This window comes from Mesitornis unicolor, unplaced genomic scaffold (genome assembly GCF_000695765.1).
Source record: "Mesitornis unicolor isolate BGI_N332 unplaced genomic scaffold, ASM69576v1 scaffold38129, whole genome shotgun sequence".
Classification (NCBI taxonomy): Eukaryota; Metazoa; Chordata; class Aves; order Mesitornithiformes; family Mesitornithidae; genus Mesitornis; species Mesitornis unicolor.
Genome location: NW_010209990.1, coordinates 7,625 through 25,831, shown reverse-complemented (window position 1 = coordinate 25,831; position 18,207 = coordinate 7,625). Strand labels below are relative to the sequence as shown.

At 36.4% G+C, this 18,207-nt stretch overlaps 1 protein-coding gene across 1 annotated transcript; it reads left to right on the top strand.

The window, feature by feature from the left end:
- Positions 1-303: 303 nt before the first annotated feature.
- On the top strand, positions 304-13,434 carry FEM1C (fem-1 homolog c (C. elegans)). The gene is made up of 2 exons (XM_010193043.1): positions 304-932; positions 10,851-13,434. The coding sequence occupies exons 1-2, from the start codon at positions 389-391 to the stop codon at positions 12,158-12,160; spliced, it is 1,854 nt and encodes a 617-aa protein (XP_010191345.1). The 5' UTR covers positions 304-388; the 3' UTR covers positions 12,161-13,434.
- Positions 13,435-18,207: the final 4,773 nt, after the last annotated feature.

Below are 18,207 nucleotides of genomic sequence, written 5' to 3'. Positions count from 1 at the left end.
GGTTTGGATAACACGTTGGTAGATTCAGCCCCCTCTTCCCGAACAGCTTTCCTTAGGGACACTGAGCAGCCCAGGCTGGGTCCCAAAAAAGGCAGCTGGACGTCTGGGCGCCACAGCAGCCAGTTGTTTGGGTTTAGTTGGAGGAAAATACAGTTGTGGTTACTTGTTTGCGAAGTAGAAGGTGAAAACATCTAGAATTGTTTCTCTTGCAGATTTGTAACAAGGACAGCCTGTGCTTTATTAGAACCCAGTCCATAGTCTCCATGTCCTATCTAGATGAAACTGATTGAGAAGCAGCTGCGGACGTTCTGCTTGGACTGTGTGTTTGCAGTAAGCTTTTAACTCTGAAAAAGGCAGGCACATCAAGACACAGAGTGGTACAGACTAAATGGATCTAAAGACAGCAGTGTTCAATGCAGTTCGTGATGGCAAGGTGCGGCTCCTTTCCAAGTTACTGGCAAACAAAACAAGAGAAGAGGTGGCCCAGCTGATGTCGGAGAAAATAAATGGTGCCGCACCACTTCTGATTGCAGCCCGTTATGGTCACCTTGACATGGTGGAATACCTGTTGAACCATTGCGCTGTGCCAATAGAAGTTGGTGGTTCGGTGAATTTTGATGGTGAGCCCATTGAGGGTGCTCCGCCATTATGGGCAGCATCGGCGGCTGGCCACTTGAAGGTGGTTCAGTGTTTGATATATCACGGTGCATCTGTCAACAGTACAACTTTGACAAATTCGACGCCACTTAGAGCTGCCTGTTTTGATGGTCACCTGGAAATAGTAAAATATCTCGTGGAGCACAAAGCAGACCTGGAAGTATCAAATCGTCATGGGCATACATGCTTGATGATCTCCTGCTACAAAGGCCACAAAGAAATTGCTCAGTATTTACTTGAAAAGGGAGCTGATGTTAACAGAAAAAGCGTTAAAGGTAAGTTAATTTTTTAACTTTCCTTGTGGTAAGTAGGAGTAAAGTTACTCATTCACCCTCCTTTAGGAGGCTGACATCCAGAAATACTATTCTGGTCTCATAAAGTGGATAAGACAGACATAAAGTGTACCTAGCTATGTTTTTACTGTTTGGTTTTTTTCCCCAAAATACTCCTTTATTAACAGGGGTTGTAGTATTTCATTCTAAATTGATAGGTTTTAATCTTAAACCCTAATCCTTAAAAAGATTTAATCATATGAACTGTCACACTTCTGCATGTGTGAAAAGCTAATAAACTTGCTGAGAATTCTTCTTTGTAGTAAGTTGGCGTGGCGACATATTCAAATACATAAGCATTTATTCTTGTTTTTATACTATTTCTTAACAAACCAAATGCACTGTACATAAAACTGACACATAAAGGGGAAAAATTATTTTCTAGATTAGAAATTAATAATCACTTTGCTTTTCACCCTCCTGTCTTTCTCCAAATTTTTGAGTAATTTTGGACCTTTTTTCAGTGTTAGTAAATAAAAACATACATTAGGACTAAAGAAATGAAGCTCCAGGTGACTGTGATCCCAACAGGACATCCAGTAGTGCTCAGATTGCAGAGGATCTCTCTTTGCCCCCATTTACAGTTACTCAGGTGTTACTGTTCAAAGTGAAAATTTCTGTCATTTTTGCTGTGATCATAATTATGTGCACTGGGTTTTTTTTATTACATCTTAGATTTTTATGTGGGCATGATACTTGCCTGAAGAGCATACCAATTATTGTAGGTTATGGTTAACTTATAGCTCACTGAGCCAGAACTGTGTTTCAGCAGCTTATTTTATGTATGTGTATACTACTAATCTGATAACAAACCTTTTTGTACTGTAATGTTTTCACTGCCCGCTTCTGGCTGATTACATTTGTAACAACATACTATACAGTTACTTCTGTTTAAGTATACTTAGTGTCTCGATTATTGTATGATACTGCTAAATGCCAGATATGAGAGTAATTTTTGGAAAAGCTGTTCAGTTAAATATGCCTTTCTTCAACAAATCATGCAGATATGTGGGTTTAATGTAAAGAAAGCTAAACTACAGATTTGTCATAGAGGTGGGCAGAGAAAAATAAATCTTCCTTTGTAAGGATTTAAGGTTGCTTATGAATCATCACGGACTTGTGATAGGATAAAAATGTCATGTTTCTAGACAGGGTTCTTGGAATAACAAGCTAAATATAAAGTGTGTATTGTTTTTTTAATTTCAAACCAATCCCTTTATATGGTAGGTATGAACAAAGCAGTGCTCTTAAATATCTGATATAACAGGGAAAAAGATCTATCTCTGCAGTTCTTTTGCCCCCTCATTTTGTGCTGGTGGAGTACGTTTCACTTTATTGGACCTCATTACTCACTTTACTAGTGCATTAGTGTTATTTGCCTTTGTTTAAATGACTGAGTGGCAGCCATGCCTGAGGATTTTCTCATTGCTCTCAGTTTCTCTGGTATTTTAATTCTTTCCTCTCTCTGCTTCCTTTAGTTTCCATGTGACTTGCAAGTAAGCACATGAGCAAAGTTTTATAAAGTATAACTGATCCTTATTTAAATTTAAAAAAGGTGGGATTAGATATGTTCTAGGTCATTTAAAATTCATTTTATACTTTGAACTAACATTTATACAGCTAGATGGATGGATGGATATGTAGTATCTGTTAGTAAAGTATTTGGAATATGTTTTTGTATGTGGAAATCCACTCTGACATGACACGAGCGTACTTTTTGGCATCTCAAAGTGGCCTGACCTCTGAAGTTATTTAATAAGCAATGGTGAGGTAAAGGAAGAGAAAGTGTCGTAAACTCTGAAAGTGAAAGTCAGCTGTGGAAAGGTAGAGGAGCTGAGCAAAGCTGGTAGCCCTAAATATTATAATGGTATGGGTATTGCAGTGGCTGAATATCAACAACTAACCTTCTGAACTTTGTTTTGCAAGAATGCTTAGTAGCAATTAATTTCAAAATTAGTATTTCCAGCAGGATTCATTCTAGACTGTCATGTTCCACCTCAAAGCCTCTGTATTATTTTCAGTTTCTGCTCCTCTCTGTTGTGTAATAAACATTTGACAGTGTGCCTGCACTTGTAGTAAGGGGACACAGAGAATGTAATGCGAGTGCTCTTGAGCAGTAGAAGTTGTTGCTGTCCTTGTATCTGAACTCCTTTTAGATAGACCCTTCCTGAGCCATGTATGGAGAAGCCTACTGTTGTGTGAAAGATGTACAAGCTTTAGCTAGTATAAATTTTGCTGCATTTAAAATTACAACGCTCCTTATAAGAACAATACTATGTAACTTGGATAGAGATGCTGTTGTGGGAGATTAGTATAGATTCTTTTCCAGATACTATTCTTAAAACCATGGTGGGGAGGGGGGAAAAACTGCTTGAGCTATTCCTTGTATTTTTTGCACTGGATTTTCATATTGCAAGGTAGAACTTTCCTCGTTTTTAACATATGAATAAAATCTAGAGCTAGGAAAGATATGAAAATGTTTCACAATGTTGATAGTTCCAGGGAAAAATCCAAATTCTTTGAGATGAGAAAACAGCAGCATTCACAGACATCTAAAAGTCAAGATGACAACTGAGGTAAGATATGAAAGAGCAGGTGAAAATATGTGGTGAAATCCTGCTCCTGAAATTTGTGCAGAATCCCACAACTGTGTTTTGGACTATGGAAATTCAGAATGCAGAGGCTCTTGAAAGAGTTGTGGAAGTGCGAAAGTAGCTAGGTAAGCTAGGAAATTATTAAGATGTTCATAAAGAGTTCAGAATCAGAGTCAGCTAAGATGCTGCACCAAGGTGAAGTGTAGGTCTGGTACTATCTCACAGGAGATGGTGGTGAAGCAAGAGGTAACGAAGTTTGCGATAGGTAAGTGCTATACTGTGAAAGATGGTAAATTGGTCTGAATTTAAAGTATGAACCTTTAGTTGTTTTTTGTTTCTACTCTTTTGCAGATCTCAACTTTCACAGTTAACCCAGACTTTTATGAAGCACATTGGCAACACAAATGTGAACAAAGGATTTTTTTAAAGAATGCCTTATGTTACATGAACAGTGTTAGCGAGTGGTAAAACCTGATACCCCGGGCTAAGAAGGGTTTCTCTTAGAGTTGTGGAAAACAGCAAAGATAGCTGTAGAAAATCAAAGTAGCTGAAGCAGTGCTTAGAAAGTGAGTTAATTTACTGCTCTCTTCCTAATTCAGAAGCTTCTCCAGTATGTTACTCCTGGATTAAGAAGATTAAAAATAATGAAGCTTATTAAGTTTCACTGGCATATAATAATATCTCAAATGGTAAATTTTTTTTGTTCTTTTCCAGAAACAACCAAAAACCCTCTTAAAACTTAGATCTTAAAGCTTTTATGCTGCTTTTAAAAGGAGGAACAGTGCAGATAATGCTAAAGCAGCAGAAATCAGAGTTTTTTCAGGAGGAGGCAGAACCCTAGAACTAACCCTGAAGTGAAGCACAGCCCTACCTTTTATTGAGTGAGGAGAAGGTTCTGTGTGTTGGCTGCATGCAATTTTCAGCTCTGCTGCACTGCGAAACCTGCCACTGATGTGTAGCTGGAGTGGTGCTCCCTTACTGTGTTCAGAATACAGCTCTGGATTCTTGAATACAGTATTTCACTGATGTGTTCCTGTGGACAGTCTTTGGCTGCTATGTGTAAGGAGGGAAATGCTTACTCTTGTAATTGAAGTGGTAGCCGTCTTTGGGCCTTCAAATTACAGATCTGGGCTTTTGGGGATATACCTGGGGCTGTGTTTGTTGGATTTTTATTTTTCAATTAAATTATTTAATATAATTGCCTCAAGAAAATTATTTTGCATGAAGGCCTTTTTAAAGGGATCATATACTTTTTTTCCAGCTCCAGACAGGACACCTAGATCTTGCATTTTGAAAATTTGCAATGCACATTTTGATATTTTATGTTATGCTTTATCCTTCTCCAAAACACTTGGTGCAGTAATGGAGGATCATTGCATTCCTTTCTGCAATTAAGGAGTTAAATCGTAGATAAAGTACACAGGTGCTGATAGCCAGGAAGGTCTGAATGTAATGGCATAGGGAATAAGAACTCTTCCAAAATATCTAATTGAAAGGCAGATATTTTTTTCTGAACATGGCTTGTAAGTCTTTCCATTCCTTAGCTGCATGGTATGCAGTCTCTTTATCTTCACGGTGGTTTTTGTGGTTATTAAAAGTGGTCTTCACTAAATCTGTCCCTCTTCTGTAGTCAGTCCACTCCTCTGCTAGCCAAAAGACTGGTTTTTTTTCTCCTCCTCACTGTTAGAAAATATCATAAGAGCTGCTGGACTAAGCATTTCTGTAGGTGTCTCTTATGATCCGCACAGGAATGTTTGGTTGCAAGCTCTGATTATGGAGAATCATAAATGACAAATACTACCGTAGCAGCTGGAGGGTCTCATCTATTTTGAAAATGCAGATTAACATTATGATTCAAAATCTTCTTGTCCTTAAATTCTATTGGCACAGTATTTGATGAGAATAGCTTTATAAAATACTATGGAGGACAATGCTTATTGACTTTGCTTCCTCATTTTGAAAAGTACAGAAGCATACAGACCTGAGTCTGAGTGTTATATCAAGGTTATACATATGGTGATACTATATCAAGGGCTAGTGTTATTTTAGTATTGTCATTTTTGTGGGGTACTGGAAAATGTAACACTCAAACCTACTGGTAAGAGGAAAAAATCTTTTACAGACCTGCTACACCCAAAAAATAGGGGGATTATAGAAAGTCACACTCTTTGCTCTGTGATCAGTGTGGTTTAGTATGTGTTAAAATTAATCTTCTCTTATAGTAAGCATAAAGGAGTCCGACAAGTTTGTTCTCTTCTGAGGTTTTTTTTGTTTTGCCTACTTGCAAAGATTAATTCTGGGAAGGGAGGGAACCCAAACAAACAAAAAAAAAACACAGCAAAAAAACCCAAAACAAAACAAAGGTCCCCCCCACTTTTTTTTCTTCACCCCACTCTGTGAATAAGCCCTTGCTCTGAAAATCCTTTTTTTAAATCACTTTCAGTTTTCTTTCCTTTTTTGGTTGATATTACATGGCACAGTACACTGCATATTGCAGATATTTTGTGTGTGACAGTGTGGAACCTGAGCAATGTCTGTAAATAAAATAAGGAAGATACAGTTTAAGGGAATGCATTCTTGAATTTCAACTAAAAAGGAGCTTATGTTGAAATTAAATGATTAGCACCATGCTTTGTATAGGCAATCTTGATAATACAAGCTCTCATGAAGTCCTTTGAAAAAGAAAGCAATTAGTCCATTACAGAATATGGAAACTAGATTAAAATAACTTGTTGAGATTAGCAGTTATTTGCAATTTTTACTTCGTTTCTTCTTGAAGGGAAGTCATACTTTTATTTTGTCATGCATGCGAAGTATGGGGATGTATAACAGTTTTCTGGTGTGCTGTCCATGTTTCTGTGTATGTATAAATATTTTTGTGTTAATCGGTAAAACGCTCAGAAGGCTTAATTACTTTAAGTGCTCTGTTAGAAAAAGGTGGATGCTACATGAAAAACTTCACTTACAGAAGTAATTTCATCTGTAAGGCTGCAAAAATATATGGATGTGGTTAATTTTACATACTGGTCAGTGATTTAAATGGAATTTTTTTTCTCTTATGTTTAAAGATCATGGATATGAAATCAAATGCGTACTAAATTTTAATGTAAGCTTTATTACCTAGGAATTTGATCAAGCATTTTGTAAATATTAGGAAGTAGATGTACTTAATTGGCTGCAAATGAAGTAAAATCACTTCCTGTGTCATTGCTTCATTTTCTTTGATTCTAAAGCTACCAGTGTATTTTGGGAATTACTTCTTTCTGACATAGAAAGACATGGCCTCATTATGAATTTGAATGCCCATCCCCACTCAGATAAGATTTTGGCAACACTGGATAGTTGGAGAATTAGTTTTGTAATATGTGAAACATTTGTGTAATGTTCATAGGACTTTTAACAAAGGATTGTAACCAAAGAATAAAACATGAAGCTATGGTGTCAGCTGACCTTACCTTTGCCCTTAATTTGTTTTCGCAACATTTGGGAGGACTGGAGGTGGGGTTATTCCATTTGTTTGTCACTGTTTTTAATTAGAGGAAGTTACTAGGTAATGTGAATAGTAAAGTTTTATACAGATAAAAATAGTTCGTAAGCAGTATTAGTAATACAGTATAGTGGCACTCGCATTCTAACAGGGAAGCTCTGTAACTACCAAGATGCTTCCACTCCAGTTGTCTTTCTGTACAACGATGATGAGCCTTTTGTATTGTTGTAATATTAGCTATCTTCTCTATGTGATTAAATTCCTGTAGATAATTTTGGAATTAAAAGTGGACTAAGAAAAGTTAATGAAACCTATTTTGAAATTATCATACACACTTCTAAAAAAATACTTTGATTTGACCAACATCATCTTATGTGTCCCTTGGAAAACTGATTATAAAAGAATGACTTTCAGATTATTTTTACTTATTTTCAGCCTTTTTCCTTTTTAATAAAACAGTAGATAAAATGTTGACTTTTAGTTTGTTACTGCCTAAATGTTACAAAATCTGAATTGACTGCTGAATTCTGTTCAGCTACTGTTTATTCTTGTCACTATAGACAATATAGTGTTTTTGAAATTGATAAGTTAATTCACAGAATAATAGTTGATTTACCATACTTTCTTGAACTCTTTAATTCCTGGCCAATATGTGGAACGTAGACTTTGAATTGGAGATTAAGGTCACTGCCATGATTTTTTTCAGTTTCTTCCTCATATTTAACACTTGATACTTGCTAGGTGTAGATGGCTGGTAATCTTGTTATTTATTAGCGTTGGGGTTTATGGGTTTTTAAGTTGACAGCTCTCAACTATCTGTCTACCCCATGCCCACTTCTAGACTATGGAAACTTGTTTTTTTACAGTGTATCCTTCCCATTGCTATACCTGTACCATCCAGTCAAACTGAGGTGAGGTGCAGCCACTAAAAATTAGTGGTGATGGGCCTTCTTTTATTAATTTGTACACGGCTTAAAATAGCTGTGGTTATTTCAACTCTAAGGGCTACTACAATGTAAGTAGCTAAAAAATTATACTACTTCTGATATGTTGTCAGTAACAGCTGTTCAAGCTTAAGTCAGTAATTGTAATACAAATCAAACACCCCACCTTTTTTTTCCTTAGATGAAGGACATCCAATTGGACAGAGTAGTGAAATTCCTTGGAATATTAAGCTTATTTCCACATGTTCTGCATAGCTGCATTGCAAATCAATGTCATACATATAGACTTTTGGATTGGACATGAATTTACTTAGACAATGGCCAAGCTTAATTTGTGTGGATTTTCTCAGTATTAATGTGTCATAGCACATATGCCTGGCAATTGATAAGAGTGTCAAGAGCAGCATTATATTGTAATGGATCTGCAATGTATAATATCAATAGCTGCCATTTGTCCTATTGCCAAAGCAATACATATTAATAGTTGTGAAGCACTAGTAAGAACTTCGGTGTTATTAATACTTTTGGTTTATTTTTAATATGCTTTTATGCTACAACTTTTTAAGTATCTTAAAATAGTGATTTGAAGGTAGAAGATAGGTGCCAATTCCAGTGTTTCAGAGCTCTGCTGTGAGGGATGGTGTATGGATTTGAATAAATCCGGAAATGGCTGTAATTAACTGCTGTCTTAACCAAGGCCCAGGTGCATCTGGTTTTGCCTTCATCACTGAGTGCAGAAGTGCAGATGGTCTGAGGAACCAGACAGTCTTTCATTCTGAATTGACTGCTTTAGTTGCATTTTAACTAGGCTTTCTCCAGCACAGCAAGAAGACTTGCAACGTATGTGCATTTGAGTTTGTGTATGTATTTGTCTGTTTATGACACCTTCCCATCTTAGGATAAAGGTCTTGTGCTCCTCAATACTGAAGTACCAACAGTTTTCTGGACTGTTATATGTGATAAGGACAGAAGGAATTATAGTTGAGAAACTATGCAGGCCAAATTTATAAAATGTTTAATCCATTTAAATTTGGTTAAATCTCTGTAGCTCTGCTATAATTGCAAAAACGTGCTAAACTTGGGTCATAAGCTTTTGAAAACAACTTTTTACACATCTTTTGTAAGAATTTGTTTAGTGTATCAGCTAAATTTTGGTATCTGCTGAGCCTGGATTGAGACTCTGTTTGTCCTGAATAACTCTCTCCTCCTTACTGCTGTTCTTCTAGTTGCTCGAATTGAGAGCAACAAAGAGGCTCTGAAATGTGCTGTCAGTTCTTCCTCAGATGGTCCACAAATAAGTATAGGAAGAAGCAGCAGACCAGTTTATATGTAATGTTTTGACAAGTTAAAGACTAGAAGAGAAAGAGTGAGGAGGAGAGGACTGGGATACCAGTGGGGAAAACCAAGGCAAAATGCCCAGTGCCCATTAGAAAATTTTCATCTGAACAGACCTTGAGTCTTTACGTACTGCATAACAGAACTTGCAAAATCATTGGATGAACATTTTCTTATCTCAGTTGCCTGTCAACATAAGATAAAAGCAAGCTACTGTGTGGTCATTCGCAAATCCAAAACACAGAATAGAGGTCTATGTTATGGATCTAAGGTGTCCGATTCTGCTAGTGACAAGTGGGTATTGAATTTAGAGGACAGTAACTATGGTTTGACCACATATTTCTGAATTTTGCTTTTATGTGCTTTCTTCAACTTTATATCCTCTTACTGTGCCTTGTTAGAAAGATGTGTGCTATGAAGTCACATATGTAAAAGCTAGAACACCTCAAAATTATTTGTATAGACCTAGATTATGTTCTTGTAATTGAAATTAAAATGTAACAAATATTCTATTTCTGAAGTGTATTTAGTAAGTATGAAGCTTTTCCTTACATACATACACATGTGCTAACTTCAGATATATTGCTTTTGAATTTATTGTATTTAAGATGATGTAAACAATATGATTTTGGCAGAGAGAATGTATTAGTGGAAAGACTTTACCTCCTTATTAGTTTTTATTTCCATATAGTGTTCAAATTTGAAGACAGATCTCAGACAGCTTTTGATTTGAGTTTCATTAGCTAAATACTCCAGTATAAAGAGTAAATTGCACATTCTAGACATCAGAGCCTGGAAAAAAAAGTCAAATGTATGAAGCTGTTTAGACCTATTGATCTTGATATTGTTTAGACACTATTGATCTACAAATACACACTTAGCCCAAACATGAGTTGAAGATTTCAAGACTACTGGTTAGTTTCCTAACCCACCGTAGTTCTGTTAAGAGATTAGAAATACAACAGCAAAGCACATTGTAAATAGCTTTCTTGTTGGCATTAAAAAAAATTCTACCAAAAAAACTCTCTCTCTCTTAACTTTTAAAAGCCAGATTTGATGACTCTGGATGGACAGAGAACTCTTAGAGAAGAAGGTCTTATTTGCAAATGTGGAACCTTGCTGACGGTGTAAGAGAAACTGATGATCTGGTGGGCAGTTAACTGGAATTTGCAGGGCTAATGATGTTTAGGGGACTGGATTTTTACATGAGCTTTCTTTTAATAATTTACATATTAATGTAATGAGAGGCTGAAGAGTTACTATGCCTGTGTGGTAGTATGTACAATATATTACGAAAAACAAGGTAGATTTAAATTACGCAATTTTAAAGTCAATCAACCACATAAGGTTCTTTGTTGTGTTGGGAGGGGACCAGGTTATTTTAACTATTAATGTTTGTTTTTTTAAAACTATTTATTTAATTAATTTTTAACTATTAGTTTGTTGGGGTTTGGACTATAATTTGATTATGATTTTCTTAATTGTGTTTTGTCTTTTGCAGGAAACACTGCATTACACGACTGTGCTGAATCTGGAAGTTTGGAGATTATGAAGATGCTTCTTAAGTATTGTGCTAAAATGGAAAAGGATGGTTATGGAATGACTCCCCTTCTGTCAGCTAGTGTGACAGGCCACACAAATATCGTGGACTTTCTGACCCAGCATGAGCAGACCAGTAAGGCTGAGTGCATAGATGCTCTGGAACTTCTGGGAGCAACATTTGTGGACAAAAAAAGAGATCTGCTTGGTGCTTTGAAATACTGGAAGCAAGCTATGGAAATGAGATACAGTGATAGGACTAATATCCTGAGCAAACCTGTGCCACAAGCACTAGTTATGGCATATGATTATGCTAAAGAGGTAAACAGCTTAGAAGAGCTAGAAAATCTTATTGCAGACCCTGATGAAGTGAGAATGCAAGCACTATTAATTAGAGAACGTATTCTTGGCCCCTCTCACCCAGATACATCCTACTATATTAGATACAGAGGTGCTGTCTATGCAGACTCTGGAAACTTCAAGCGTTGCATCAACTTATGGAAGTATGCTTTGGACATGCAGCAGAGCAATCTTGATCCACTGAGCCCTATGACAGCCAGCAGTTTACTATCATTTGCTGAACTTTTCTCCTTCATGCTGCAGGATAGGGCGAAAGGCCTGCTGGGCACTACTGTCACATTTGATGATCTCATGGGTATACTGTGCAAAAGTGTCCTTGAAATAGAACGGGCCATGAAACAAAGCCAGTGTGCTCCTGATCCAATACAGCTGCATAAAGCCCTTTCCATCATTATGCATTTAATTTGCCTGTTGGAGAAAGTACCTTGCAGCATGGAACAGGAGCATTTTAAGAAACAGACTATTTACAAGTTTCTTAAGCTTCAGCCTAGCGGGAAAAATAACTTCAGTCCACTTCACCTTGCTGTTGACCATAATACTACATGTGTGGGTCGCTTCCCTGTGTGTAGATTCCCCTCTCTGCAAGTTACTGCTATCCTGCTGGAATGTGGTGCTGATGTAAATGTCAGAGACTCTGATAATAACAGTCCATTACACATTGCTGCACTGAACAACCATCCAGACATAATGAATCTTCTTATCAAGTCAGGTGCACACTTTGATGCCACAAACTCACATAAACAAACTGCTAGTGATTTGCTAGATGAGAAGGAAATAGCAAAAAATTTAATCCAGCCCATAAATCATACTACACTGCAGTGTCTTGCTGCTCGTGTAATAGTGAATCATAACATATACTACACAGGGCACATTCCTGAAAAACTAGAGAACTTTATTTTGCTCCATAGATGATGGTGGGGTGTCCCAGAGTACTTTTTTTCAAGCACGACTTGGTGATGATATTTTTCTTGACCACTGTTGTGACACACCAGCGTTCCCTTAGCTTGCTCCGTCTTGCTCTCATTGGCTAAGCATTGTTAGCATCAGATCTGCACAGTTGGTTATCCAGTATTTAATATGAATATGCCATATAATATATTTTGTGGATTATTTAGAAATGTAATGCCATATTTAGACTCTTTAAATTGTCTGCCAAAGGCTTGTCTATTCTGGTCTTACTTGCCTGTTGGGTGTTTGGGACAGAGTTGAGTATTTTCCACTGATGTCTTTTTACTATAACTGTTATGTGCATTTTATACAGTTGAAAGGTCATCTTTTTTTGGTTTTGCTTGAGCATTTCTGCTCTTACTCTGTCCTTTTTCTACGGACTCATTGCTAAACTGTTCAAGTTGTATGGACTTGTTAACATTTGCAACTACCATAAGTGCTTTTATCTTCTCTATGCACTGGCTTAAACATGACTGTTGTGTGTGAGCATATTTCTATGCAGCACTTGGCCAATTTCAACTTAAATGCCCCTTTTTTTTTTTTTTTTTGCAGTTTGTTTGTAGCTCTTTTTGAGAATGCTGTCTTCATAGCATGATGAATTCTGGAGTTACTTATCCACTCTCCAGACTTAGGTTTGACTTTTTGACTCCTGTAACTGAGGTTGCTTTCCTTTAAATCCTCTGGAAATTTTTCCTAAATCTGGGAGAAGAAAAACTCGCTTTTTCTCATCATAGTCCACTGGAACTTTAAATCTGAAAATCACTTTATTGCATCGTGCAGGGGATGAGAGTCCTTTTATGTTAGGGGAAGAGTCCTCTTTATGTACAACTGATACCTTCCCCTTTGCACTAATGTCTTGCTTGTGCTGGTTATGTGACTAGATGTGAAGTTTGCTCAAAGTTTAACCTCAAATTTAATGATACACTTTAATGAGAAATAGATCAAATGTATACTGTAGTTTTAAAATTTACAAATCAACTTTAGCTGCAAAAGAAGCTAAAGCATGTCGGTGGCATGATGCTTATCAGTCCAGATCTAGACATCATCTAATATAACATAGTAAGTGGCTGTATGCCAGGGTATTGGAAGTTCTATAGCAGTGTCCTTTTTTCTTCATTTTAAGTATCTTTATAAATACTTGCATGGATTTTTCATCTCTGCTATGTCAGCTGTACTTAACACAAAGCAGAAGTTCTGTTGTATATATAGCTCTTAATTAAAGTACCTATTTTTATAATATTTGCACAACAGCTTAGCTTTTACAACAGAAAGGGCTCTTTTGACTTGATAAGAAATCTATAAATGAAGATCATAAATGTGAGTGCGATTCAGGTTATTCATATAATTCAGCACTTTACTGTTGATTAATAGTAGAATTTATTATGGCACATTAGCCCTGCAATTGTCTTAAAGTGAAATTAATTTCTGCTGGGTAGAATACAGTTTACTTGCAAGTTTAGTGGTCTAGCATATTGGATATTTCTGACTTGATGTTTCATTTCATTGGTAAGTGTACCTATGGGGTACTTGCTCCACAGATTCAACAAGTTGATTTAGGCCTATGTAAGTGATAGTGATATTTAGAAGCCAAATTAATTAAAGTTGTTTTAGGGGATCTTTTCTAATACTTTACTTTCATTTTTATTTTTTACATTGATGTTGTAACACTGTTGTCATTTGTGAATAAAGTGGAGGAAGAACATGTCTTGGGAGCACATTAAGAATAGTTCTTCCTTGCTTTTGGGTTGTTTTGAGGTTCATGTTAGTGTACAGTATGGTGCCTACTAGCTTAGCCATTCTTGGTAAAAATAAGGGGATATTTTTACACAAAATTATGTTGAAAGCAGTGCTGTTTGTGTATTGCTACTTTCAGACTGTGTTTTGAAGCAACTTTCACCTTTTTGTCTGATGCCATGCCTGCTTTGTATGAAATTATGAAAATGATGAAACCGTGTTAGTTTCTCTTCCAAATAGTAAATTTCGATTCAATTGGCTGACTTTTTCTGATTTGTAATAATTAAAACACTTTCCACCCAAGTTGTCATTTGTGAGAACATGTGGTTTGATTTTTTTAATTTCATCTTTTTATTTTCAGTGTTTTTCTACTGATCTGTAATTAGGGATAATCAGCAAATCACACCATAATAGAAATTATCCATCTTGTACTTCAAGTCATAAAAATAATTCTTTTTCTGTACATCACAGAGAAAGGGGTTTCTGGAATCTGTACTGCTCTTTAGTGTTTATAGTTTAAATTTTTGTCTTTATTACTGTCAAATACCCTGTTTAAAATTAGTTGTACATTATTAGTCCAGAAATACAATCTAAAAATTTATAATTGCTAGCAAATTTTTGAATGGAAAACATTCTCAAAGGAGAAAGCATATCGCTATTAAATATATGTAAACCTAATGAAAATTGCTACAAGGAAGGTTTATTCTGTTATCTACTCTTTAAAAACAAACCAATTTAATTGGACATACTGATTTATTGTATGTAGTATTGTCTAGATAGATATCTAGATGCACCAATGTGCATTAATCCTAGAAAGTATCACCTCCGTGCAGTATTTTTCATAGTGATGAGGCTATCTGCTGAACTCACCTTGCCAGATACTTGTACTTAGGTATCCAGGTGGATGAGTTCATGCATTTAATACCACTTTCCATTTAGCCCTGTTTAATTTTTCTTAATTTTAAAACAAATTAGTACAGAGCCTGTGCTGAGTAATGCATTGGGGATTAGTTCAGGATTTGCAGATTTGGAGGGAGCGTTGGGACAGCAGGCCCTGTCTGAGATGCATGTGCCACTAAGGCCAGTGCTAATGGGTAGTAGCAGATTTGCGCCCTCAGCCCCTGATTGAAACCAGTTTTGTCTCCAATTCTGTATAGATATCAACTTTCTGGATCAGAATATTATTACTAATTATTATTATTATTATTATTACACATTTAGAGGTGGGAATAAGTTTATTTTAGTGAAATACGTTGATGCTAAATGCAGTAGTGTTGCTAGCTGGACTGTGGTAAGGACAAGAAACTAAAGAGCATTCAGAACACAAAGAATTGTTTTTTGTCATATTTTTAAACTCATTCTTTTCCTGTTCTTCTCTTTTCTTCCTGTTTGGGCTTTTTTTTTTCTGATTAAGTATACTGCTTCTGAGCTGCTGACACAGAAAAATGTTGAAAACACTGTGTCAAAAATGGTATGCCCTGCAGAGGTGAAACAGGTTGAAAATGGATTAAACAATTTACAGGTATGGGTCCTTAGAGACAGACACTGATACCACCTTGCTTGTTGAGACCTCTGAAGTTGTATTTTTTTGGGGTGGGGGATAGATGCTCAAAGCAGCTTTTTCTTCTAATCATCTTGGGCTTCAACTGAAATACTTCAGTCAGGAAGATGAAGAGTATTCTTACAAGAAAAAAAAATACTTTTCTTACTAAATTCTAAAACTTTATTCCTATTTTTGTATCACGTTTGCTGGTAACAAGATTCCAGGTGTCTGTGGTGTCTCTGTTCTGTTTGTCAAGCGCAAAGTAAAGCGACTTTCTGAAATGCAAGGCAACAGTGTGGTTAGTTTTCCATATATATTTTACAATAGTCCCTGAATAGGAAGTAATTTTGTGTATTTCCTAAGTCCTCAAAGAGCTCTTTTTTAACTGCTGTTTTGCAACTGGTTAAAATTAACCTCTTTCCGTTTTTACAAAACACTACTTTAAAAAAGGATAATAAATCCTCACAGAAGGATTTGCAAAAAGATAAAAACCTTATGAGGAAAAAATGTGCCTCGGCTTTGTACCAACTGCAAAGTGACAGTGACAGGATATGACTGCTCTTGAAATAGCTTCCTAAAGCTTTGAAATGTAGAGTGGAATGCCTGTTACACTCTAAAATGTTGACAAATGTGAGTAAACACTATTATTTATCTTATTTGCCTACAATGATGTCAACTGGTATTTAATACTTCAAAGTAATTTTGGGGATTTTGATGGGAGACATACTAGACTGCTTCTATCTCTCGTCTTTGAGTGTGAAAGTAACTGTTGACCCCTCAGTGAGGGCCAAAGGAAAAGCTGTTGGTTTGGTTTTAACTAATGCTGTATTTGTGTTCCATTCTATCACAGAGACTTCCTATGCAGGGCTAGCTCCGTGTATGGAAATACTGCAGTTTCTTTTTTGCGTGAAGTAATTTAGCTTTAACAGTAATGTAAAAAAGGAATGATAAACATATTTCTCTGCTCTTACTCTCTTTAGGCTCTAAATGCAGATTGCATTAAAAATATGTTTTGGAGAACACCTGTCTGAGTCTATATATCTGTTTCCTTTAGGGTTACTGCAATACTGCTGGTTAAACTGCTTTTTCTGTGGAGTATAAATAGTTAAATGTGAACGCTGCTACTTTAGACTGATCTTCACATTATTAAGCACTGTACCTTAAACAAAATGTCATATTTCACTTTCTTTCTGTGAAACACTGGTCCAGCCAAGCCTTTAAATTCTAGTAGTGGCTAATAGTAAAGAAAAGGCTTAAACTGGATGACACAGGAGATATTATTTTCCTGGTTTCTAGAAAATGCAGGCAGTTGTGCTATTAACTCGGTGAAAACATAGTAGTTATAGTTTATAACATAGAAGTAATGAGCACAACCTTGTAAGAGGTAAGCAACAGGAAAATTTTTCAAGGAAGTTGCACATTTCTCCTTAAAGCTGTTGAAGTCTGTTCTCTATTGCATGCACAATTGAAAAAGACAGAGGAATAGAATATGCCAAGGGTGAGAGAAGTATGAGAGGTTCCTTATTAAAGGCAACTAGAGAATGGAAGACTAAAGAACATTGCCATTGTCATTTCAAAAGGTCTTTATATTTAGGCACAGTAGTCATAATCCTATAAGTAAAGGCAGTGTACACTTAAGAGAGCTGAAATTTTAGATTAAGGCCTAATCAGTAACAAACAGCATCAGAAAACATGAGGCTCTGGATGAGGTAAACTGATCCAGAGCTTTCACAATGGGATAACTGTCACACAGATGGCTTTAATGAATTGACTATAGATTCTCTTAATTAGGAAAGAGAAGAACTGGAAAGAATCATTTACATCATTATCCGTCCCTCTGCGGTTGCAGATGATGATAGATGTTTTTTGTCTAGAAGTGTCTGCTCGTTACCTAAGCTGTATACCCATGCAAAAATACTGCTCAGCAGTAGCAAATGCTGGCTCTCAGTTGAAGACTAAAACTCACACTACAAAGTAGTGAAGGAGGAGGGCAAAAGAGGCCAAGTATATGGTGTGTCACTGCCAAAGGCAATATGTTTGTTTGTTTCTCACATAGTATTCAGAGGGCCATGCACCATCCACAGTGAAAAGGAGAAAGCTGTTCTCCCTCCCACGAAATCAAAGCCTTTCCTTGCAGTTGATCTCCAATGTTCAGAAAAATTAGAGAATTTCTGTACTTGTAAAGGAGTTGTGGACAAAGATGCTTGATTATGCACAAAGAAAATAAATAATTGCTTTTTGATCCCTACAAGTGCCCATCAGAAGCCGATGAGTATGAGGCTATGATATAAATGGCAATCATGTCTCTCACCAGATCATAAGACACATGGGTTCCTACCTGAAGTTTGAAGAGTTGCTCCTAATCTCCTGAAGATTTATCAAGCCTTAAGTTCCTTGCCAAACTGCTCTTTAGCAGGCTATTTGAAACTTCAGTCCTTCAGTAATTAGGAACTTCATTCTCATTTGATACTTATTTTTTCACAGTTTTGTATGTTTGATCTTTTCATAGTTTCAGTGCTTGTCAGTTCTTCAGAAAGAGTTATCCTCTCCCACCTTCATGTGGTTAGGCCAAACCAGCCAACCAAAAAAACCAGAAGCTCTAAGGAGAGCAAAGAACAGAATAATCCAGTCACATCAGCTGAGCTTATGGTTCAGTTCTCCCCTCCCTCATTTGTATGTTACAAAAAGGGATTCACTGATTCACTAAACATTTTTTTTTTGATGCTGACACTGC